Source organism: Oncorhynchus mykiss, chromosome 16, assembly GCF_057628025.1.
Source record: "Oncorhynchus mykiss isolate SJ-2025 chromosome 16, ASM5762802v1, whole genome shotgun sequence".
Lineage (NCBI taxonomy): Eukaryota > Metazoa > Chordata > Actinopteri > Salmoniformes > Salmonidae > Oncorhynchus > Oncorhynchus mykiss.
This window is the reverse complement of record NC_143037.1, coordinates 79,274,729-79,298,957: the sequence shown is the minus strand read 5'-3', so window position 1 is coordinate 79,298,957 and position 24,229 is coordinate 79,274,729. Positions and strand designations below refer to the sequence as shown.

At 50.1% G+C, this 24,229-nt stretch overlaps 1 protein-coding gene across 1 annotated transcript in view; it reads right to left on the bottom strand.

The window, feature by feature from the left end:
• LOC110491184 (IQ motif and SEC7 domain-containing protein 1) overlaps positions 1 to 24,229 on the bottom strand; it is a 78,716-nt gene that overhangs the window by 17,564 nt on the left and 36,923 nt on the right. The window contains exons 5-12 of the mRNA XM_090204042.1: positions 10,272 to 10,433; positions 8,506 to 8,628; positions 8,145 to 8,311; positions 7,729 to 7,868; positions 5,986 to 6,111; positions 5,235 to 5,334; positions 3,686 to 3,847; positions 1,141 to 1,329 (exon numbers count right to left, since the gene is read on the bottom strand). Of these exons, the coding sequence (XP_090060168.1) occupies positions 1,141 to 1,329; positions 3,686 to 3,847; positions 5,235 to 5,334; positions 5,986 to 6,111; positions 7,729 to 7,868; positions 8,145 to 8,311; positions 8,506 to 8,628; positions 10,272 to 10,433 (1,169 nt within the window). The remainder of the gene's footprint in view (positions 1 to 1,140; positions 1,330 to 3,685; positions 3,848 to 5,234; positions 5,335 to 5,985; positions 6,112 to 7,728; positions 7,869 to 8,144; positions 8,312 to 8,505; positions 8,629 to 10,271; positions 10,434 to 24,229) is intronic.

Here is a 24,229-nt window from a genome sequence, read left to right as displayed (position 1 = left end):
CAAAACACAAAACAACTACCCACAACTCGTAGTGGGAAAACAGGCTGCCTAAGTATGGTTCTCAATCATGGGCAATGATTGCCAGCTGCCTCTGATTGGGAACCATACCAGGTCAAACACATAGAAATAGAAAACACAGAACACAAACATAGAATGCCTCACGCCCTGACCAAACTAAAATAGAGACATAAAAAAGGAAGGACGTGACAACATATATATTTTATTTTCACTCTTTATGTGATGTTCACTGCAGAGAACACAGGAAGAAGAATGGTCATTTAATTACCACAGTGAATTATTCTAATGTTCGCTTTTGTGTCAGTTAATCCCATAAGGGTTGGGTTGCCAAATGGCGATTTTGTCACGAAAATAAAATGCCATTCATCATTCATATAGGCAATTTTGACTTAACAACTGGGCCCATCTAACGGAAATTCGCTCAGTTCTGCCTCAAGGACCAGACTCAGTCCATTTATAAACGTCAACCTGCTGCAATAACAGCTCCTTAGCACTGTGCCATCTCTCTCTTTCTGTGGAGCACGACCTGATCTATAATTAACATTTCACTCCCTCACAACTCAGCAAGCCTTGGCTCTGACCTTCAGGCAGAATGTCTGTACAGTGCCCTGCCGAATGACTGTTCTGTGGCAAACGGTTTGTTTCAAATCACTTTGTTTTCACATGTCGAGGACTCTATTGATTTCTTCTCTGAATGTATGACAGACAAGATATTCAGCATTGTAGATGTCTAGATATATTTAAGTGAGCAATTACACAAACTGCCAGTGAAAAGCTATTCATAAGGTATTTTTTGATAAGGTTATATTTATAACAATTGTATTGAACTTTTTTTAAACTAGGCAAGTCAGTTAAGAACAAATTCTTATTTTCAATGATGGCCTAGGAACAGTGGGTTAACTGCCTGTTCAGGGGCAGAACGACAGATTTTTACCTTGTCATCTCGGGGATTTGATCTGGCATCCTTTCAGTTACTAGTCCAACACTCTGACCACTAGGCTACCTACTGTAGGCCTACATATTATAAAGTATTTCACCCAAGTATTGTGTGTGTGTGTGTGTGTGTGTGTGTGTGTGTGTGTGTGTGTGTGTGTGTGTGTGAGTGCGTGTGTGTGTACATACCTGCGTCTGCTAGGTCTCTCAGTGATGAGCTGAGCGCAGTACGTTTGAGTCCATCTGCAGAGGCATAGCTGTCGTCCAGACTGGGCCTACCCAGAATGCCGTTCACCGCCTTCACGCCGCCGCTGGGACCACCACCGTCAGGCCCGGCCACAACAGGCCTCATCACTCCTCTCTGCTTCTCCAACTCCGCTGTAGAGAGGGAGGAGGAGAGGAGGAAAGAGGGGAGTAGGGAGGGAGCAAAGTGGAGAAAGGGAAAGAGAGAGGAGGAAGAGAGAGGAGAGAATGAGAGGAGAGAGAGAGGGAGAGAGAGAGAGAGTGGAGAATGGTGTGGAAGAGGGTGAGAGAGAGAAAGAGAGGAGGAGGGTGAGGAAGAGGGCGAGAGAGATAAAGAGAGGAGGAGGGTGAGGAAGAGGGCGAGAGAGAGAAAGAGAGAAGAGAAAGAGAGGAGGAAGGTGAGGAAGAGGGCGAGAGAGAGAAAGAGAGGAGGAGGGTGAGGAAGAGGGCGAGAGAGAGAAAGAGAGAAGAGAAAGAGAGGAGGGTGAGGAAGAGGGTGACCGAGAGAGAACGAGAGAAGAGAGCAAGAAGTGAGTAGAGAATAAGAGTGGGAAAGGATTACTTTGCTTTAAAATGTATATGTAATCACATTAGGGATTACTTTGCTTTAAAAGGTGTACGATGATCACATTAGTTGTATATTCTACTATTCTGTTGTATTCCCCTACAGAATAATACAGTATTCTATAAAGCCCTGTATAGTTCTACTCACACTCCACCCTGTATAGTTCTACTCACACTCCACCCTGTATAGTTCTACTCACACTCCACCCTGTATAGTTCTACTCACACTCCACCCTGTATAGTTCTACTCACACTCCACCCTGTATAGTTCTACTCACACTCCACCCTGTATAGTTCTACTCACACTCCACCCTGTATAGTTCTACTCACACTCCACCCTGTATAATCCTACTCACACTCCACCCTGTATAGTCCTACTCACACTCCACCCTGTATAGTTCTACTCACACTCCACCCTGTATAGTCCTACTCACACTCCACCCTGTATAGTTCTACTCACACTCCACCCTGTATAGTTCTACTCACACTCCACCCTGTATAATCCTACTCACACTCCACCCTGTATAGTTCTACTCACACTCCACCCTGTATAGTCCTACTCACACTCCACCCTGTATAGTTCTACTCACACTCCACCCTGTATAGTTCTACTCACACTCCACCCTGTATAATCCTACTCACACTCCACACTGTATAGTTCTACTCACACTCCACCCTGTATAGTCCTACTCACACTCCACCCTGTATAGTCTACTAGTATAGTATAGTCCTACTCACACTCCACCCTGTATAGTCTACTAGTATAGTATAGTCCTACTCACACTCCACCCTGTATAGTTCTACTCACACTCCACCCTGTATAGTTCTACTCACACTCCACCCTGTATAGTTCTACTCACACTCCACCCTGTATAGTCCTACTCACACTCCACCCTGTATAGTCCTACTCACACTCCACCCTGTATAGTCTACTAGTATAGTATAGTCCTACTCACACTCCACCCTGTATAGTCTACTAGTATAGTATAGTCCTACTCACACTCCACCCTGTATAGTTCTACTCACACTCCACCCTGTATAGTTCTACTCACACTCCACCCTGTATAGTTCTACTCACACTCCACCCTGTATAGTTCTACTCACACTCCACCCTGTATAGTCCTACTCACACTCCACCCTGTATAGTTCTACTCACACTCCACCCTGTATAGTTCTACTCACACTCCACCCTGTATAGTACTACTCACACTCCACCCTGTATAGTTCTACTCACACTCCACCCTGTATAGTTCTACTCACACTCCACCCTGTATAGTTCTACTCACACTCCACCCTGTATAGTACTACTCACACTCCACCCTGTATAGTCCTACTCACACTCCACCCTGTATAGTTCTACTCACACTCCACCCTGTATAGTACTACTCACACTCCACCCTGTATAGTTCTACTCACACTCCACCCTGTATAGTACTACTCACACTCCACCCTGTATAGTTCTACTCACACTCCACCCTGTATAGTTCTACTCACACTCCACCCTGTATAGTTCTACTCACACTCCACCCTGTATAGTTCTACTCACACTCCACCCTGTATAGTTCTACTCACACTCCACCCTGTATAGTTCTACTCACACTCCACCCTGTATAGTTCTACTCACACTCCACCCTGTATAGTCTACTAGTATAGTATAGTCCTACTCACACTCCACCCTGTATAGTCTACTAGTATAGTATAGTCCTACTCACACTCCACCCTGTATAGTCTACTAGTATAGTATAGTCCTACTCACACTCCACCCTGTATAGTCCTACTCACACTCCACCCTGTATAGTCCTACTCACACTCCACCCTGTATAGTCCTACTCACACTCCACCCTGTATAGTCTACTAGTATAGTATAGTATAGTCCTACTCACACTCCACCCTGTATAGTCTACTAGTATAGTATAGTCCTACTCACACTCCACCCTGTATTTCTCCATCTCCGTCACCTCAGCGATGCTCTCTCTCAGGTCGGAGGTGAAACGCGTTCTGTCCTGCTGGCTCGGCGCGTTAAACACTATCAGAACCTTTCTGTCCCCACCAGGGTTGGCTGACGTCAGACGGATACCGTGGGGATAGTCTGCAGGGGAGAGAGGAGACGTGTTTAACACAGACGCAGTGGACATCTCATAGGGTTCTGGTCAGAGGTACCGCAAAGGAAAGAGGACTGAATCACAGTCTTCACCAGAGAGGAGGTGTCTTCACACAAACACCCACGTACAACTAACCATCCAATACCACAATCATATGGTTGTAATTTACAAACTATAATGCAGTTATGTTATAGTGGTGAGAATGCAATTGTAGTTGTCTCAAAAATAACTGTCATGTCATGTACAAAAATGAAAGAAATAGACATAAATGTAATTATCGAGGGTGAATTATCATTAAACAGGACGAAGGTTTAAAATGGCCTCCTCTGTGCTGTGATCAGAGAATAGATACGGTGATGTATTTATAGCAGAGATTGCTTTGGCAATTAACACATGTTTCCCATGCCAATAAAGCCCCTTGAATTGAGAGAGAAAGAGAGAGAAAGAGAGAGAGAGAAAGAGAGAAAGAGAGAGAGAGAAAGAGAGAAAGAGAGAGAGAGAAAGAGAGAGAGATAAAGAGAGAAAGAGAGAGAGAGAGAAAGAGAGAGAGAGAAAGAGAGAAAGAGAGAGAAAGAGAGAAAAAGAGAGAAAGAGAAAGAGAGAGAAAGAGAGAAAGAGAAAGAGAAAGAGACAGACAGACAGACAGACAGACAGACAGACAGACAGACAGACAGACAGACAGACAGACAGACAGACAGACAGACAGACAGACAGACAGACAGACAGACAGACAGACAGACAGACAGACAGACAGACAGACAGACAGACAGACAGACAGACAGACAGACAGACAGACAGACAGACAGACAGACAGACAGACAGACAGACAGACAGACAGACAGACAGACAGACAGACAGACAGACAGACAGACAGACAAACAAACAGACAGACAGACAGACAGATAGATAGATAGATAGATAGATAGATAGATAGATAGATAGACAGATAGATAGATCACTTTATATATTCACTTTGTATGTTGCCTACCTCACTTGCTTTGGCAATGTTAACACATGTTTCCCATGCCAATAAAGCCCTTGAATTGAATTGAATTGATAGGGTTAGAGAGGGACAGATGGAGAGACAGATGGCCGGAGAGACACATACTGCCTCCCCATTCTGCACCCTTCTCCCATAGTGTGCACGTGAACACTTTCTGTCATGGCTATCAACAATGGTGAAATTCCCTCCAGCTAATGTTTACACCAATCCTATGATTTAATATCCATGACACACTGTGAAGCACACGCTGGGAGGAGGGTGGAGAATCTGGATATAGCTCAGTACTTACAGGAGTACACACACACACACACACACACACACACACACACACACACACACACACACACACACACACACACACACACACTTACATTGTTTCTGGAAAATGTGAACGTGCATCTCGACCAGGGGGAAGGACTGTCTGAAACTGTATGTCACAGAGGTCTTCTTCTTCTGGAAGATCTTGGTTACCTGTAGGGGAGAAGAGGGACGTCTCTTTATGATCCCAGCTAGCACATAACGTTCTGAGAACCAGATGTTTCTTAGAGCTTGGTAAGAGCATGGTTGTCCTATGGTTAATTTGCGAACAAACCTTCGCACGACGTTCTAGGAATGGTGCAGGATAGTTGCTCGGTTTTTGGGAAAATTCTCGGCACGAGGAGCTTGATATTTATTGTTTTGGTATTTCATTACTTTAACGAAACGTTTCCTAAAAAGTTCAAACATGGTACAATTTCTATTTTGAATAACGTTCTAGGGACGTTCTTCAAATGGTTTGAAATTGGGGAATGTTCTCTAATAGTTCAGAGAACATTAATAAACAGCGTGGGAATCTTTCAGTACTTTAAGCATAACGTTTCCTACAGGTTTCCTCATGGTTCTATTTAAAGTCATGTTCTCAAATTGTTTTCAGAGAACGTTAAGAAAACAGTCCATAAAAAAAGAAACACACAAAAAAAAGTATTAGTAACGTTCAGAGAACATTTTAAGAGTGCTGTTTTTAAAACATATTGTGTATATTCTGTTCTCAGCATTAACAAAACTCTCTCTATCCTGTAAAGCGTGTTGGCCCACTATGTGCCTCACACGTAACCTATCCGAGGGCTCACAGGTGAGTCTTACCACGAGCAGGTCGTTGAAGAGGAAGACTTCTCTCTGGTGGACTCCAGTCCTCTGGTTTCTGTTAGGGTCAGGCACCTCGTACAGCTGACAGCAACACACCAATCTACGATGTGGCAGCGAGAGCACCTACACACAAAATATTATTACTACACAACACAGAAAGGTTTGTTTGCAGTTCAGGCTTACCAGCTCAAATATACAATTAAGCATAAATGTTTACAGAATCCGACTTCATATCAGGCAAAATTTGAGTCTATCTACAGTACGGGGTTTTGCCCACTAACCATGGGTATATCTTCTATCTACAGTATGGGGTTTCCCCCACTAACCATGGGGGGTATATATTCTATCTACAGTACGGGGTTTTCCCCACTAACCATGGGTATATCTTCTATCTACAGTATGGGGTTTTCCCCACTAACCATGGGTATATCTTCTATCTACAGTATGGGGTTTCCCCCACTAACCATGGGTATATCTTCTACCTACAGTATGGGGTTTTCCCCACTAACCATGGGTATATCTTCTATCTACAGTATGGGGTTTCCCCCACTAACCATGGGTATATATTCTATCTACAGTACGGGGTTTCCCCCACTAACCATGGGTATATCTTCTACCTACAGTATGGGGTTTCCCCCACTAACCATGGGTATATCTTCTACCTACAGTATGGGGTTTTCCCCACTAACCATGGGTATATCTTCTACCTACAGTATGGGGTTTTCCCCACTAACCATGGGTATATCTTCTATCTACAGTATGGGGTTTTCCCCACTAACCATGGGGGGTATATCTTCTATCTACAGTATGGGGTTTTCCCCACTAACCAAGGGGGGTATATATTCTACCTACAGAATGGGGTTTTCCCCACTAACCAAAGGGGGTATATCTTCTACCTACAGAATGGGGTTTTCCCCACTAACCATGGGTATATCTTCTACCTACAGTATGGGGTTTTCCCCACTAACCATGGGTATATCTTCTACCTACAGTATGGGGTTTTCCCCACTAACCATGGGTATATCTTCTATCTACAGTATGGGGTTTTCCCCACTAACCATGGGGGGTATATATTCTATCTACAGTATGGGGTTTTCCCCACTAACAAAGGGGGGTATATCTTCTATCTACAGTATGGGGTTTTCCCCACTAACCATGGGTATATGAGATGAGTCCCGATTGGTCTGTCTATAACAGAACGGTGGCTGGTCCCTGGTCAGTACATAGATCATCTTTACAACTGCAGATTTTTTGGAAATATATATCATATTATAATATAGTTTTTTTTGGACAAATGCAGAAGTGTTGCTACAGCTCTCAACAAAAATATTGCTGTCCTGAATTTAGCCGGGTTTAAGTCGAGAGACTATTTCCTCGAGGACAATAGCATGCTGACTCACATGTTTACACGCGTGGGTGGGGCTAAGGCTTAAGAGGGCGTTAACAACGCTGAATGGGCGTACACAAAACAAGAACTCTCTACTCTCTTTCTAGAACACTCTAGAAAGTGTGAAAATCTCGTCAGTCTTTCAAAGGGCATTTTCTCCTACTTGTCTCTTAAGATAACAAGTTTATTAAACTTTTAAAGCAGCACACCATCCCCATGTTTCTTACTAACTACAGTGATATACCATTCATAAATCTGTACTTTCATAAAATGCTAAAATAAGATAATCACTTTAGATTGGATACAACGTCAATAGAGGAATCCAAACCCATTTCTACTTTATGTTGACTTACAGGCTTCTTGCCAACCAAAACCCTCTCCACAGCCTGTACTTGAGACACGTGGTCATCGTTGGTGCGTAGCTCCCACTTCTCTATCCGATGGTAGATTCCTATTAACAGGTCTCTGGGAATGTCCTGGCCATTATCCACTCCTGGGGAAACATATCACACACAGAGGAGAGTTTATCAAAACAGAGAAAAGGAAGTGATATACAAATTCTACTATAAATCATTCCCTAATGTTCTGTAGAATAAGAGGTAGAGATGACGAGGAGGATAGAAGGGGAAAGTCTGAGATTGGCCAATGAAGTGAGAGAAATAGACGTAGACACTATGGTTGTCTGTTTTGAGGGGTAAGAGAGAAGAAGTAAAAACAGATCATTTTTACCTCAGGTTCTGAAAAAAAAAACAGTCAGCATCTTCCTCACCTCTGAGGTTTTTGATGAAGTCCTCCAACTTCATCTTCCTCTCTGGTTTGACGTTGGGAGAGTACATGTCAGTGTTGAGGAGGATGATGGCGAAGGCCAGGATGAAGATGGTGTCGGGGTTCCGGAACTGTCGGATCAGCACCGGGTTACTCACACAGTACCGCTGACTGGAGGTGAGGACGGGGGGACGGGGGGGGGACGGGGGGGGGGGGGGGGGGGGGATTAGATATGAAGCAGATTCATTTTCAATACAAAATGAATACTCTTGTGCACAACACAAACTACTCCCCCCCCCCAAAAAAAAAATCAGAAAAGTATATAAATCCACAGGTCATGCTATAGTCCATAATCCTGCTGTTACCTGAAAGCCTCGATCAGTCTCTCCACCTTCTGGGCCTCTCCCTGGACTTTAATCTGGGCCTGAAACTTCCTGAGGGCATCATCTAGATCCATCCCTGAGAAGTCCAACTCATCTACCACACAACTGGACAGGGAGAGGATAGAGGAGAGAGGGAGGGAAGGATGAAGAAAGGGAGGAAGGATGGAGAGAGGGAGGGAAGGATGAAGAAAGGGAGGAAGGATGGAGAGAGGGAGGGAAGGATGGAAAGAGGGAGAGAGGGAGGAAGGATGAAGAGAGGGAGGAAGGATGGAGAGAGGGAGAGAGGATGAAGAGAGAGGAGAGAGGAAGGAAGAGAGGGAGAGAGGATGAAGAGAGAGGAGAGAGGAAGGAAGAGAGGGAGAGGGAGGAAGAGAGGGAGAGAGGGAGGAAGAGAGGGAGAGAGGATGAAGGATGGAGAGAGGGAGAGAGGATGAAGAGAGGAGAGAGGAAGGAAGAGAGGGAGAGAGGGAGGAAGAGAGGGAGAGAGGGAGGAAGAGAGGGAGGAAGAGAGGGAGAGAGGAGAGAGGAAGGAAGAGAGGGAGAGAGGGAGGAAGAGAGGGAGAGAGGATGAAGAGAGGGAGAGAGTCAGACAGAACACAATACTGTATAGTACAGAGTTGACTGGTTAGAGTCAGACAGAACACAATACTGTATAGTTCAGAGTTGACTGGTTAGAGTCAGACAGAACACGATACTGTATAGTACAGAGTTGACTGGTTAGAGTCAGACAGAACACAATACTGTATAGTACAGAGTTGACTGGTTAGAGTCAGACAGAACAGTTGTCTGGTTGACTGGTTAGAGTCAGACAGAACAGTTGATTGGTTAGAGTCAGACAGAACAGTTGATTGGTTAGAGTCAGACAGAACAGTTGATTGGTTAGAGTCAGACAGAACAGTTGATTGGTTAGAGTCAGACAGAACAGTTGATTGGTTAGTCAGAACAATTGATTGGTTAGAGTCAGACAGATCAGTTGACTGGTTAGAGTCAGACAGAACAGTTGTCTGGTTGACTGGTTAGAGTCAGACAGAACAGTTGATTGGTTAGAGTCAGACAGAACAGTTGATTGGTTAGAGTCAGACAGAACAGTTGATTGGTTAGAGTCAGACAGAACAGTTGATTGGTTACAGTCAGACAGAACAGTTGATTGGTTAGAGTCAGACAGAACAGTTGATTGGTTACAGTCAGACAGAACAGTTGAGTGGTTACAGTCAGAACAGTTGATTGGTTAGAGTCAGACAGAACAGTTGATTGGTTGCAGTCAGAACAGTTGATTGGTTAGAGTCAGACAGAACAGTTGATTGGTTGCAGTCAGAACAGTTGATTGGTTAGAGTCAGACAGAACAGTTGATTGGTTGCAGTCAGAACAGTTGATTGGTTAGAGTCAGACAGAACAGTTGATTGGTTAGAGTCAGACAGAACAGTTGATTGGTTGCAGTCAGAACAGTTTATTGGTTAGAGTCAGACAGAACAGTTGATTGGTTGCAGTCAGAACAGTTGATTGGTTAGAGTCAGACAGAACAGTTGATTGGTTGCAGTCAGAACAGTTGATTGGTTAGAGTCAGACAGAACAGTTGATTGGTTGCAGTCAGAACAGTTGATTGGTTAGAGTCAGACAGAACAGTTGATTGGTTAGAGTCAGACAGAACAGTTAATTGGTTAGAGTCAGACAGAACAGTTGATTGGTTGCAGTCAGAACAGTTGATTGGTTAGAGTCAGACAGAACAGTTGATTGGTTCGCCACTCACTCCAGTACGTCCTTGTTGAACTGTTTCTGTCTGCAGCCCAGAAACTCTCCTATCATCTGTCTGCTCAGTCCTTTCCTCTCCAGGATGAAGCGGGCGATGCCTACCGGTGTGTCCGATACGAAGCCTCTCTCTATCAGGTACTGTATACCCTTCTCTGGCTTCCTGCATCGAGGGAGAGACACAGAGAGGGAGAGACACAGAGAGGGAGAGACACAGAGAGCAAGAGACACAGAGAGGGAGTGACACAGAGAGGGAGAGACACAGAGATGGAGAGACACAGAGAGGGAGAGACAGAGAGGGAGAGACACAGAGAGGGAGAGACAGAGAGAGAGACACAGAGAGAGGGAGAGACACAGAGAGAGGGAGAGACACAGAAAAACAGGAGTTATTATAAAATACTCTATATGCCACTGAACAGATGCTTTTATTCAAAATGACTTTTAAAGTAGAATGACACAAAACACAGAGAATAGAGAACTGGCCTTGAAGAACTGACCTACTCAACTAACTCAGAGGTCCTTGTGAAAGCCTATAGCTGCAGGGTTGTTAGGGCGTGTCTATCGCTGCAGGGTTGTTAGGGTGTGTCTATCGCTGCAGGGTTGTTAGGGTGTGTCTATCGCTGCAGGGTTGTTAGGGCGTGTCTATCGCTGCAGGGTTGTTAGGGTGCGTCTATCGTTGCAGGGTTGTTAGGGTGTGTCTATCGCTGCAGGGTTGTTAGGGTGTGTCTATCGCTGCAGGGTTATTAGGGTGTGTCTATCGCTGCAGGGTTGTTAGGGTGTGTCTATCGCTGCAGGGTTGTTAGGGTGTGTCTATCGCTGCAGGGCTGTTAGGGCGTGTCTATCGCTGCAGGGTTGTTAGGGCGTGTCTATCGCTGCAGGGTTGTTAGGGTGTGTCTATCGCTGCAGGGTTGTTAGGGCGTGTCTATCGCTGCAGGTTTGTAAGGGCGTGTCTATCGCTGCAGGGTTGTTAGGACGTGTCTATAGCTGCAGGGTTGTTAGGGTGTGTCTATTGCTGCAGGGTTGTTAGGGCGTGTCTATCGCTGCAGGGTTGTTAGGGCGTGTCTATCGCTGCAGGGTTGTTAGGGCGTGTCTATCGCTGCAGGGTTGTTAGGGCGTGTCTATAGCTGCAGGGTTGTTAGGGCGTGTCTATCGCTGCAGGGTTGTTAGGGCGTGTCTATAGCTGCAGGGTTGTTAGGGCGTGTCTATCGCTGCAGGGCTGTTAGGGCGTGTCTATAGCTGCAGGGTTGTTAGGGCGTGTCTATCGCTGCAGGGTTGTTAGGGTGCGTCTATCGTTGCAGGGTTGTTAGGGTGTGTCTATCGCTGCAGGGTTGTTAGGGTGTGTCTATCGCTGCAGGGTTATTAGGGTGTGTCTATCGCTGCAGGGTTGTTAGGGTGTGTCTATCGCTGCAGGGTTGTTAGGGTGTGTCTATCGCTGCAGGGCTGTTAGGGCGTGTCTATCGCTGCAGGGTTGTTAGGGCGTGTCTATCGCTGCAGGGTTGTTAGGGTGTGTCTATCGCTGCAGGGTTGTTAGGGCGTGTCTATCGCTGCAGGTTTGTAAGGGCGTGTCTATCGCTGCAGGGTTGTTAGGACGTGTCTAAAGCTGCAGGGTTGTTAGGGTGTGTCTATTGCTGCAGGGTTGTTAGGGCGTGTCTATCGCTGCAGGGTTGTTAGGGCGTGTCTATCGCTGCAGGGTTGATAGGGCGTGTCTATCGCTGCAGGGTTGTTAGGGCGTGTCTATAGCTGCAGGGTTGTAAGGGTGTGTCTATCGCTGCAGGGTTGTTAGGGCGTGTCTATAGCTGCAGGGTTGTTAGGGCGTGTCTATCGCTGCAGGGCTGTTAGGGCGTGTCTATAGCTGCAGGGTTGTTAGGGCGTGTCTATCGCTGCAGGTTTGTTAGGGCGTGTCTATCGCTGCAGGGTTGTTAGGGCGTGTCTATCGCTGCAGGGTTGTTAGGGCGTGTCTATCGCTGAAGGGTTGTTAGGGCGTGTCTATAGATGCAGGGTTGTTAGGGCGTGTCTATCGCTGCAGGGTTGTTAGGGCGTGTCTATATCTGCAGGGTTGTTAGGGCGTGTCTATCGCTGCAGGGTTGTTAGGGTGTGTCTATAGCTGCAGGGTTGTTAGGGCGTGTCTATCGCTGCAGGGTTGTTAGGGCGTGTCTATAGCTGCAGGGTTGTTAGGGCGTGTCTATCGCTGCAGGGTTGTTAGGGCGTGTCTATTGCTGCAGGGTTGTTAGGGCGTGTCTATCGCTGCAGGGTTGTTAGGGCGTGTCTATCGCTGCAGGGTTGTTAGGGTGTGTCTATCGCTGCAGGGTTGTTAGGGCGTGTCTATCGCTGCAGGGTTGTTAGGGTGCGTCTATCGTTGCAGGGTTGTTAGGGTGTGTCTATCGCTGCAGGGTTGTTAGGGTGTGTCTATCGCTGCAGGGTTATTAGGGTGTGTCTATCGCTGCAGGGTTGTTAGGGTGTGTCTATCGCTGCAGGGTTGTTAGGGTGTGTCTATCGCTGCAGGGCTGTTAGGGCGTGTCTATCGCTGCAGGGTTGTTAGGGCGTGTCTATCGCTGCAGGGTTGTTAGGGTGTGTCTATCGCTGCAGGGTTGTTAGGGCGTGTCTATCGCTGCAGGTTTGTAAGGGCGTGTCTATCGCTGCAGGGTTGTTAGGACGTGTCTATAGCTGCAGGGTTGTTAGGGTGTGTCTATTGCTGCAGGGTTGTTAGGGCGTGTCTATCGCTGCAGGGTTGTTAGGGCGTGTCTATCGCTGCAGGGTTGTTAGGGCGTGTCTATCGCTGCAGGGTTGTTAGGGCGTGTCTATAGCTGCAGGGTTGTTAGGGCGTGTCTATCGCTGCAGGGTTGTTAGGGCGTGTCTATAGCTGCAGGGTTGTTAGGGCGTGTCTATCGCTGCAGGGCTGTTAGGGCGTGTCTATAGCTGCAGGGTTGTTAGGGCGTGTCTATCGCTGCAGGGTTGTTAGGGTGCGTCTATCGTTGCAGGGTTGTTAGGGTGTGTCTATCGCTGCAGGGTTGTTAGGGTGTGTCTATCGCTGCAGGGTTATTAGGGTGTGTCTATCGCTGCAGGGTTGTTAGGGTGTGTCTATCGCTGCAGGGTTGTTAGGGTGTGTCTATCGCTGCAGGGCTGTTAGGGCGTGTCTATCGCTGCAGGGTTGTTAGGGCGTGTCTATCGCTGCAGGGTTGTTAGGGTGTGTCTATCGCTGCAGGGTTGTTAGGGCGTGTCTATCGCTGCAGGTTTGTAAGGGCGTGTCTATCGCTGCAGGGTTGTTAGGACGTGTCTAAAGCTGCAGGGTTGTTAGGGTGTGTCTATTGCTGCAGGGTTGTTAGGGCGTGTCTATCGCTGCAGGGTTGTTAGGGCGTGTCTATCGCTGCAGGGTTGATAGGGCGTGTCTATCGCTGCAGGGTTGTTAGGGCGTGTCTATAGCTGCAGGGTTGTAAGGGTGTGTCTATCGCTGCAGGGTTGTTAGGGCGTGTCTATAGCTGCAGGGTTGTTAGGGCGTGTCTATCGCTGCAGGGCTGTTAGGGCGTGTCTATAGCTGCAGGGTTGTTAGGGCGTGTCTATCGCTGCAGGTTTGTTAGGGCGTGTCTATCGCTGCAGGGTTGTTAGGGCGTGTCTATCGCTGCAGGGTTGTTAGGGCGTGTCTATCGCTGAAGGGTTGTTAGGGCGTGTCTATAGATGCAGGGTTGTTAGGGCGTGTCTATCGCTGCAGGGTTGTTAGGGCGTGTCTATATCTGCAGGGTTGTTAGGGCGTGTCTATCGCTGCAGGGTTGTTAGGGTGTGTCTATAGCTGCAGGGTTGTTAGGGCGTGTCTATCGCTGCAGGGTTGTTAGGGCGTGTCTATAGCTGCAGGGTTGTTAGGGCGTGTCTATCGCTGCAGGGTTGTTAGGGCGTGTCTATAGCTGCAGGGTTGTTAGGGTGTGTCTATCGCTGCAGGGTTGTTAGGGCGTGTCTATCGCTGCAGGGTTTTTAGGGCGTATCTATCGCTGCAGGGTTGTTAGGGCGTGTCTATAGCTGCAGGGTTGTTAGGGTGTGTCTATCGCTGCAGGGTTGTTAGGGCGTGTCTATAGCTGCAGGGTTGTTAGGGCGTGTCTATCGCTGCAGGGTTGTTAGGGCGTGTCTATAGCTGCAGGGTTGTTAGGGCGTGTCTATCGCTGCAGGGTTGTTAGGGCGTGTCTATCGCTGCAGGGTTGTTAGGGCGTGTCTATCGCTGCAGGGTTGTTAGGGCGTGTCTATCGCTGCAGGGTTGTTAGGGCGTGTCTATCGCTGCAGGGTTGTTAGGGAGTGTCTATCGCTGCAGGGTTGTTAGGGTGTGTCTATCGCTGCAGGGTTATTAGGGCGTGTCTATCGCTGCAGGGTTGTTAGGGCGTGTCTATCGCTGCAGGGCTGTTAGGGCGTGTCTATAGCTGCAGGGTTGTTAGGGCGTGTCTATCGCTGCAGGGTTGTTAGGGTGCGTCTATCGTTGCAGGGTTGTTAGGGTGTGTCTATCGCTGCAGGGTTGTTAGGGTGTGTCTATCGCTGCAGGGTTATTAGGGTGTGTCTATCGCTGCAGGGTTGTTAGGGTGTGTCTATCGCTGCAGGGTTGTTAGGGTGTGTCTATCGCTGCAGGGCTGTTAGGGCGTGTCTATCGCTGCAGGGTTGTTAGGGCGTGTCTATCGCTGCAGGGTTGTTAGGGTGTGTCTATCGCTGCAGGGTTGTTAGGGCGTGTCTATCGCTGCAGGTTTGTAAGGGCGTGTCTATCGCTGCAGGGTTGTTAGGACGTGTCTAAAGCTGCAGGGTTGTTAGGGTGTGTCTATTGCTGCAGGGTTGTTAGGGCGTGTCTATCGCTGCAGGGTTGTTAGGGCGTGTCTATCGCTGCAGGGTTGATAGGGCGTGTCTATCGCTGCAGGGTTGTTAGGGCGTGTCTATAGCTGCAGGGTTGTAAGGGTGTGTCTATCGCTGCAGGGTTGTTAGGGCGTGTCTATAGCTGCAGGGTTGTTAGGGCGTGTCTATCGCTGCAGGGCTGTTAGGGCGTGTCTATAGCTGCAGGGTTGTTAGGGCGTGTCTATCGCTGCAGGTTTGTTAGGGCGTGTCTATCGCTGCAGGGTTGTTAGGGCGTGTCTATCGCTGCAGGGTTGTTAGGGCGTGTCTATCGCTGAAGGGTTGTTAGGGCGTGTCTATAGATGCAGGGTTGTTAGGGCGTGTCTATCGCTGCAGGGTTGTTAGGGCGTGTCTATATCTGCAGGGTTGTTAGGGCGTGTCTATCGCTGCAGGGTTGTTAGGGTGTGTCTATAGCTGCAGGGTTGTTAGGGCGTGTCTATCGCTGCAGGGTTGTTAGGGCGTGTCTATAGCTGCAGGGTTGTTAGGGCGTGTCTATCGCTGCAGGGTTGTTAGGGCGTGTCTATAGCTGCAGGGTTGTTAGGGTGTGTCTATCGCTGCAGGGTTGTTAGGGCGTGTCTATCGCTGCAGGGTTTTTAGGGCGTATCTATCGCTGCAGGGTTGTTAGGGCGTGTCTATAGCTGCAGGGTTGTTAGGGTGTGTCTATCGCTGCAGGGTTGTTAGGGCGTGTCTATAGCTGCAGGGTTGTTAGGGCGTGTCTATCGCTGCAGGGTTGTTAGGGCGTGTCTATAGCTGCAGGGTTGTTAGGGCGTGTCTATCGCTGCAGGGTTGTTAGGGCGTGTCTATCGCTGCAGGGTTGTTAGGGCGTGTCTATCGCTGCAGGGTTGTTAGGGCGTGTCTATCGCTGCAGGGTTGTTAGGGCGTGTCTATCGCTGCAGGGTTGTTAGGGAGTGTCTATCGCTGCAGGGTTGTTAGGGCGTGTCTATCGCTGCAGGGTTGTTAGGGCGTGTCTATCGCTGCAGGGTTGATAGGGCGTGTCTATCGCTGCAGGGTTGTTAGGGCGTGTCTATAGCTGCAGGGTTGTAAGGGTGTGTCTATCGCTGCAGGGTTGTTAGGGCGTGTCTATAGCTGCAGGGTTGTTAGGGCGTGTCTATCGCTGCAGGGCTGTTAGGGCGTGTCTATAGCTGCAGGGTTGTTAGGGCGTGTCTATCGCTGCAGGTTTGTTAGGGCGTGTCTATCGCTGCAGGGTTGTTAGGGCGTGTCTATCGCTGCAGGGTTGTTAGGGCGTGTCTATCGCTGAAGGGTTGTTAGGGCGTGTCTATAGATGCAGGGTTGTTAGGGCGTGTCTATCGCTGCAGGGTTGTTAGGGCGTGTCTATATCTGCAGGGTTGTTAGGGCGTGTCTATCGCTGCAGGGTTGTTAGGGTGTGTCTATAGCTGCAGGGTTGTTAGGGCGTGTCTATCGCTGCAGGGTTGTTAGGGCGTGTCTATAGCTGCAGGGTTGTTAGGGCGTGTCTATCGCTGCAGGGTTGTTAGGGCGTGTCTATAGCTGCAGGGTTGTTAGGGTGTGTCTATCGCTGCAGGGTTGTTAGGGCGTGTCTATCGCTGCAGGGTTTTTAGGGCGTATCTATCGCTGCAGGGTTGTTAGGGCGTGTCTATAGCTGCAGGGTTGTTAGGGTGTGTCTATCGCTGCAGGGTTGTTAGGGCGTGTCTATAGCTGCAGGGTTGTTAGGGCGTGTCTATCGCTGCAGGGTTGTTAGGGCGTGTCTATAGCTGCAGGGTTGTTAGGGCGTGTCTATCGCTGCAGGGTTGTTAGGGCGTGTCTATCGCTGCAGGGTTGTTAGGGCGTGTCTATCGCTGCAGGGTTGTTAGGGCGTGTCTATCGCTGCAGGGTTGTTAGGGCGTGTCTATCGCTGCAGGGTTGTTAGGGAGTGTCTATCGCTGCAGGGTTGTTAGGGTGTGTCTATCGCTGCAGGGTTATTAGGGCGTGTCTATCGCTGCAGGGTTGTTAGGGCGTGTCTATCGCTGCAGGGCTGTTAGGGCGTGTCTATAGCTGCAGGGTTGTTAGGGCGTGTCTATCGCTGCAGGGTTGTTAGGGTGCGTCTATCGTTGCAGGGTTGTTAGGGTGTGTCTATCGCTGCAGGGTTGTTAGGGTGTGTCTATCGCTGCAGGGTTATTAGGGTGTGTCTATCGCTGCAGGGTTGTTAGGGTGTGTCTATCGCTGCAGGGTTGTTAGGGTGTGTCTATCGCTGCAGGGCTGTTAGGGCGTGTCTATCGCTGCAGGGTTGTTAGGGCGTGTCTATCGCTGCAGGGTTGTTAGGGTGTGTCTATCGCTGCAGGGTTGTTAGGGCGTGTCTATCGCTGCAGGTTTGTAAGGGCGTGTCTATCGCTGCAGGGTTGTTAGGACGTGTCTAAAGCTGCAGGGTTGTTAGGGTGTGTCTATTGCTGCAGGGTTGTTAGGGCGTGTCTATCGCTGCAGGGTTGTTAGGGCGTGTCTATCGCTGCAGGGTTGATAGGGCGTGTCTATCGCTGCAGGGTTGTTAGGGCGTGTCTATAGCTGCAGGGTTGTAAGGGTGTGTCTATCGCTGCAGGGTTGTTAGGGCGTGTCTATAGCTGCAGGGTTGTTAGGGCGTGTCTATCGCTGCAGGGCTGTTAGGGCGTGTCTATAGCTGCAGGGTTGTTAGGGCGTGTCTATCGCTGCAGGTTTGTTAGGGCGTGTCTATCGCTGCAGGGTTGTTAGGGCGTGTCTATCGCTGCAGGGTTGTTAGGGCGTGTCTATCGCTGAAGGGTTGTTAGGGCGTGTCTATAGATGCAGGGTTGTTAGGGCGTGTCTATCGCTGCAGGGTTGTTAGGGCGTGTCTATATCTGCAGGGTTGTTAGGGCGTGTCTATCGCTGCAGGGTTGTTAGGGTGTGTCTATAGCTGCAGGGTTGTTAGGGCGTGTCTATCGCTGCAGGGTTGTTAGGGCGTGTCTATAGCTGCAGGGTTGTTAGGGCGTGTCTATCGCTGCAGGGTTGTTAGGGCGTGTCTATAGCTGCAGGGTTGTTAGGGTGTGTCTATCGCTGCAGGGTTGTTAGGGCGTGTCTATCGCTGCAGGGTTTTTAGGGCGTATCTATCGCTGCAGGGTTGTTAGGGCGTGTCTATAGCTGCAGGGTTGTTAGGGTGTGTCTATCGCTGCAGGGTTGTTAGGGCGTGTCTATAGCTGCAGGGTTGTTAGGGCGTGTCTATCGCTGCAGGGTTGTTAGGGCGTGTCTATAGCTGCAGGGTTGTTAGGGCGTGTCTATCGCTGCAGGGTTGTTAGGGCGTGTCTATCGCTGCAGGGTTGTTAGGGCGTGTCTATCGCTGCAGGGTTGTTAGGGCGTGTCTATCGCTGCAGGGTTGTTAGGGCGTGTCTATCGCTGCAGGGTTGTTAGGGAGTGTCTATCGCTGCAGGGTTGTTAGGGTGTGTCTATCGCTGCAGGGTTGTTAGGGTGTGTCTATCGCTGCAGGGTTGTTAGGGTGTGTCTATCGCTGCAGGGCTGTTAGGGCGTGTCTATCGCTGCAGGGTTGTTAGGGCGTGTCTATCGCTGCAGGGTTGTTAGGGTGTGTCTATCGCTGCAGGGTTGTTAGGGCGTGTCTATCGCTGCAGGTTTGTAAGGGCGTGTCTATCGCTGCAGGGTTGTTAGGGCGTGTCTATAGCTGCAGGGTTGTTAGGGCGTGTCTATCGCTGCAGGGTTGTTAGGGCGTGTCTATAGCTGCAGGGTTGTTAGGGTGTGTCTATCGCTGCAGGGTTGTTAGGGCGTGTCTATCGCTGCAGGGTTTTTAGGGCGTATCTATCGCTGCAGGGTTGTTAGGGCGTGTCTATAGCTGCAGGGTTGTTAGGGTGTGTCTATCGCTGCAGGGTTGTTAGGGCGTGTCTATAGCTGCAGGGTTGTTAGGGCGTGTCTATCGCTGCAGGGTTGTTAGGGCGTGTCTATAGCTGCAGGGTTGTTAGGGCGTGTCTATCGCTGCAGGGTTGTTAGGGCGTGTCTATCGCTGCAGGGTTGTTAGGGCGTGTCTATCGCTGCAGGGTTGTTAGGGCGTGTCTATCGCTGCAGGGTTGTTAGGGCGTGTCTATCGCTGCAGGGTTGTTAGGGAGTGTCTATCGCTGCAGGGTTGTTAGGGTGTGTCTATCGCTGCAGGGTTGTTAGGGTGTGTCTATCGCTGCAGGGTTGTTAGGGTGTGTCTATCGCTGCAGGGCTGTTAGGGCGTGTCTATCGCTGCAGGGTTGTTAGGGCGTGTCTATCGCTGCAGGGTTGTTAGGGTGTGTCTATCGCTGCAGGGTTGTTAGGGCGTGTCTATCGCTGCAGGTTTGTAAGGGCGTGTCTATCGCTGCAGGGTTGTTAGGACGTGTCTAAAGCTGCAGGGTTGTTAGGGTGTGTCTATTGCTGCAGGGTTGTTAGGGCGTGTCTATCGCTGCAGGGTTGTTAGGGCGTGTCTATCGCTGCAGGGTTGATAGGGCGTGTCTATCGCTGCAGGGTTGTTAGGGCGTGTCTATAGCTGCAGGGTTGTAAGGGTGTGTCTATCGCTGCAGGGTTGTTAGGGCGTGTCTATAGCTGCAGGGTTGTTAGGGCGTGTCTATCGCTGCAGGGCTGTTAGGGCGTGTCTATAGCTGCAGGGTTGTTAGGGCGTGTCTATCGCTGCAGGTTTGTTAGGGCGTGTCTATCGCTGCAGGGTTGTTAGGGCGTGTCTATCGCTGCAGGGTTGTTAGGGCGTGTCTATCGCTGAAGGGTTGTTAGGGCGTGTCTATAGATGCAGGGTTGTTAGGGCGTGTCTATCGCTGCAGGGTTGTTAGGGCGTGTCTATATCTGCAGGGTTGTTAGGGCGTGTCTATCGCTGCAGGGTTGTTAGGGTGTGTCTATAGCTGCAGGGTTGTTAGGGCGTGTCTATCGCTGCAGGGTTGTTAGGGCGTGTCTATAGCTGCAGGGTTGTTAGGGCGTGTCTATCGCTGCAGGGTTGTTAGGGCGTGTCTATAGCTGCAGGGTTGTTAGGGTGTGTCTATCGCTGCAGGGTTGTTAGGGCGTGTCTATCGCTGCAGGGTTTTTAGGGCGTATCTATCGCTGCAGGGTTGTTAGGGCGTGTCTATAGCTGCAGGGTTGTTAGGGTGTGTCTATCGCTGCAGGGTTGTTAGGGCGTGTCTATAGCTGCAGGGTTGTTAGGGCGTGTCTATCGCTGCAGGGTTGTTAGGGCGTGTCTATAGCTGCAGGGTTGTTAGGGCGTGTCTATCGCTGCAGGGTTGTTAGGGCGTGTCTATCGCTGCAGGGTTGTTAGGGCGTGTCTATCGCTGCAGGGTTGTTAGGGCGTGTCTATCGCTGCAGGGTTGTTAGGGCGTGTCTATCGCTGCAGGGTTGTTAGGGAGTGTCTATCGCTGCAGGGTTGTTAGGGTGTGTCTATCGCTGCAGGGTTATTAGGGCGTGTCTATCGCTGCAGAGTTGTTAGGGCGTGTCTATCGCTGCAGGGTTGTTAGGGCGTGTCTATCGCTGCAGGGTTGTTAGGGCGTGTCTATAGCTGCAGGGTTGTTAGGGCGTGTCTATAGCTGCAGGGTTGTTAGGGCGTGTCTATCGCTGCAGGGTTGTTAGGGTGTGTCTATCGCTGCAGGGTTGTTAGGGCGTGTCTATCGCTGCAGGGTTGTTAGGGCGTGTCTATCGCTGCAGGGTTGTTAGGGCGTGTCTATAGCTGCAGGGTTGTTAGGGCGTGTCTATAGCTGCAGGGTTGTTAGGGCGTGTCTATCGCTGCAGGGTTGTTAGGGCGTGTCTATCGCTGCAGGGTTGTTAGGGCGTGTCTATCGCTGCAGGGTTGTTAGGGCGTGTCTATCGTTGCAGGGTTGTTAGGGCGTGTCTATCGCTGCAGGTTTGTAAGGGCGTGTCTATCGCTGCAGGGTTGTTAGGGCGTGTCTATAGCTGCAGGGTTGTTAGGGTGTGTCTATCGCTGCAGGGTTGTTAGGGTGTGTCTATCGCTGCAGGGTTGTTAGGGCGTGTCTATCGCTGCAGGGTTGTTAGGGTGTGTCTATCGCTGCAGGGTTGTTAGGGCGTGTCTTTCGCTGCAGGGTTGTTAGGGCGTGTCTATAGCTGCAGGGTTGTTGGGGCGTGTCTATCGCTGCAGGGTTGTTAGGGCGTGTCTATAGCTGCAGGGTTGTTAGGGTGTGTCTATCGCTGCAGGGTTGTTAGGGCGTGTCTATCGCTGCAGGGTTGTTAGGGCGTGTCTATCGCTGCAGGGTTGTTAGGGCGTGTCTATCGCTGCAGGGTTGTTGGGGCGTGTCTATCGCTGCAGGGTTGTTAGGGCGTGTCTATAGCTGCAGGGTTGTTAGGGTGTGTCTATCGCTGCAGGGTTGTTAGGGCGTGTCTATCGCTGCAGGGTTGTTAGGGCGTGTCTATCGCTGCAGGGTTGTTAGGGCGTGTCTATCGCTGCAGGGTTGTTAGGGTGTGTCTATCGCTGCAGGGTTGTTAGGGCGTGTCTATAGCTGCAGGGTTGTTAGGGTGTGTCTATCGCTGCAGGGTTGTTAGTGTGTGTCTATCGCTGCAGGGTTGTTAGGGTGTGTCTATCGCTGCAGGGTTGTTAGGGTGTGTCTATCGCTGCAGGGTTGTTAGGATGTGTCTATAGCTGCAGGGTTGTTAGGGAGTGTCTATCGCTGCAGGGTTGTTAGGGTGTGTCTATCGCTGCAGGGTTGTTAGGGCGTGTCTATCGCTGCAGGGTTGTTAGGGCGTGTCTATCGCTGCAGGGTTGTTAGGGCGTGTCTATCGCTGCAGGGTTGTTAGGGTGTGTCTATCGCTGCAGGGTTGTTAGGGCGTGTCTATCGCTGCAGGGTTGTTAGGGTGTGTCTATAGCTGCAGGGTTGTTAGGGTGTGTCAATAGCTGCAGGGTTGTTAGGGTGTGTCTATCGCTGCAGGGTTGTAAGGGTGTGTCTATAGCTGCAGGGTTTTTAGGGTGTGTCTATCGCTGCAGGGTTGTTAGGGTGTGTCTATCGCTGCAGGGTTGTAAGGGTGTGTCTATAGCTGCAGGGTTGTTAGGGTGTGTCTATCGCTGCACGGTTGTTAGGGTGTGTCTATCGCTGCAGGGTTGTTAGGGTGTGTCTATCGCTGCAGGGTTGTTAGGGCGTGTCTATAGCTGCAGGGTTGTAAGGGCGTGTCTATAGCTGCAGGGTTGTAAGGGTGTGTCTATCGCTGCAGGGTTGTTAGGGCGTGTCTATAGCTGCAGGGTTGTAAGGGTGTGTCTATCGCTGCAGGGTTGTAAGGGTGTGTCTATAGCTGCAGGGTTGTTAGGGCGTGTCTATCGCTGCAGGGTTGTTAGGGCGTGTCTATCGCTGCAGGGTTGTTAGGGCGTGTCTATAGCTGCAGGGTTGTTAGGGTTTGTCTATCGCTGCAGGGTTGTTAGGGTGTGTCTATCGCTGCAGGGTTGTTAGGGTGTGTCTATCGCTGCAGGGTTGTTAGGGTGTGTCTATCGCTGCAGGGTTGTTAGGATGTGTCTATAGCTGCAGGGTTGTTAGGGAGTGTCTATCGCTGCAGGGTTGTTAGGGTGTGTCTATCGCTGCAGGGTTGTTAGGGCGTGTCTATCGCTGCAGGGTTGTTAGCGCGTGTCTATCGCTGCAGGGTTGTTAGGGCGTGTCTATCGCTGCAGGGTTGTTAGGGTGTGTCAATAGCTGCAGGGTTGTTAGGGTGTGTCTATCGCTGCAGGGTTGTAAGGGTGTGTCTATAGCTGCAGGGTTTTTAGGGTGTGTCTATCGCTGCAGGGTTGTTAGGGTGTGTCTATCGCTGCAGGGTTGGAAGGGTGTGTCTATAGCTGCAGGGTTGTTAGGGTGTGTCTATCGCTGCACGGTTGTTAGGGTGTGTCTATCGCTGCAGGTTTGTTAGGGTGTGTCTATCGCTGCAGGGTTGTTAGGGCGTGTCTATAGCTGCAGGGTTGTAAGGGCGTGTCTATAGCTGCAGGGTTGTAAGGGTGTGTCTATCGCTGCAGGGTTGTTAGGGCGTGTCTATAGCTGCAGGGTTGTAAGGGTGTGTCTATCGCTGCAGGGTTGTAAGGGTGTGTCTATAGCTGCAGGGTTGTTAGGGTGTGTCTATCGCTGCGGGGTTGTTAGGGTGTGTCTATCGCTGCAGGGTTGTTAGGGTGTGTCTATCGCTGCAGGGTTGTTAGGGTGTGTCTATCGCTGCAGGGTTGTTAGGGTGTGTCTATCGCTGCAGGGTTGTTAGGGCATGTCTATCGCTGCAGGGTTGTTAGGGTGTGTCTATCGCTGCAGGGTTGTTAGGGCGTGTCTATCGCTGCAGGGTTGTTAGGGCGTGTCTATAGCTGCAGGGTTGTTAGGGCGTGTCTATCGCTGCAGGGTTGTTAGGGCGTGTCTATCGCTGCAGGGTTGTTAGGGCGTGTCTATCGCTGCAGGGTTGTTAGGGCGTGTCTATCGTTGCAGGGTTGTTAGGGCGTGTCTATCGCTGCAGGGTTGTTAGGGTGTGTCTATCGTTGCAGGGTTGTTAGGGCGTGTCTATCGCTGCAGGTTTGTAAGGGCGTGTCTATCGCTGCAGGGTTGTTAGGGCGTGTCTATAGCTGCAGGGTTGTTAGGGTGTGTCTATCGCTGCAGGGTTGTTAGGGTGTGTCTATCGCTGCAGGGTTGTTAGGGCGTGTCTATCGCTGCAGGGTTGTTAGGGTGTGTCTATCGCTGCAGGGTTGTTAGGGCGTGTCTTTCGCTGCAGGGTTGTTAGGGCGTGTCTATCGCTGCAGGGTTGTTAGGGCGTGTCTATCGCTGCAGGGTTGTTAGGGTGTGTCTATAGCTGCAGGGTTGTTAGGGCGTGTCTATCGCTGCAGGGTTGTTAGGGTGTGTCTATCGCTGCAGGGTTGTTAGGGTGTGTCTATAGCTGCAGGGTTGTTAGGGCGTGTCTATAGCTGCAGGGTTGTTAGGGTGTGTCTATCGCTGCAGGGTTGTTAGGGTGTGTCTATCGCTGCAGGGTTGTTAGGGCGTGTCTATCGCTGCAGGGTTGTTAGGGTGTGTCTATCGCTGCAGGGTTGTTAGGGCGTGTCTTTCGCTGCAGGGTTGTTAGGGCGTGTCTATAGCTGCAGGGTTGTTAGGGCGTGTCTATCGCTGCAGGGTTGTTAGGGCGTGTCTATAGCTGCAGGGTTGTTGGGGCGTGTCTATCGCTGCAGGGTTG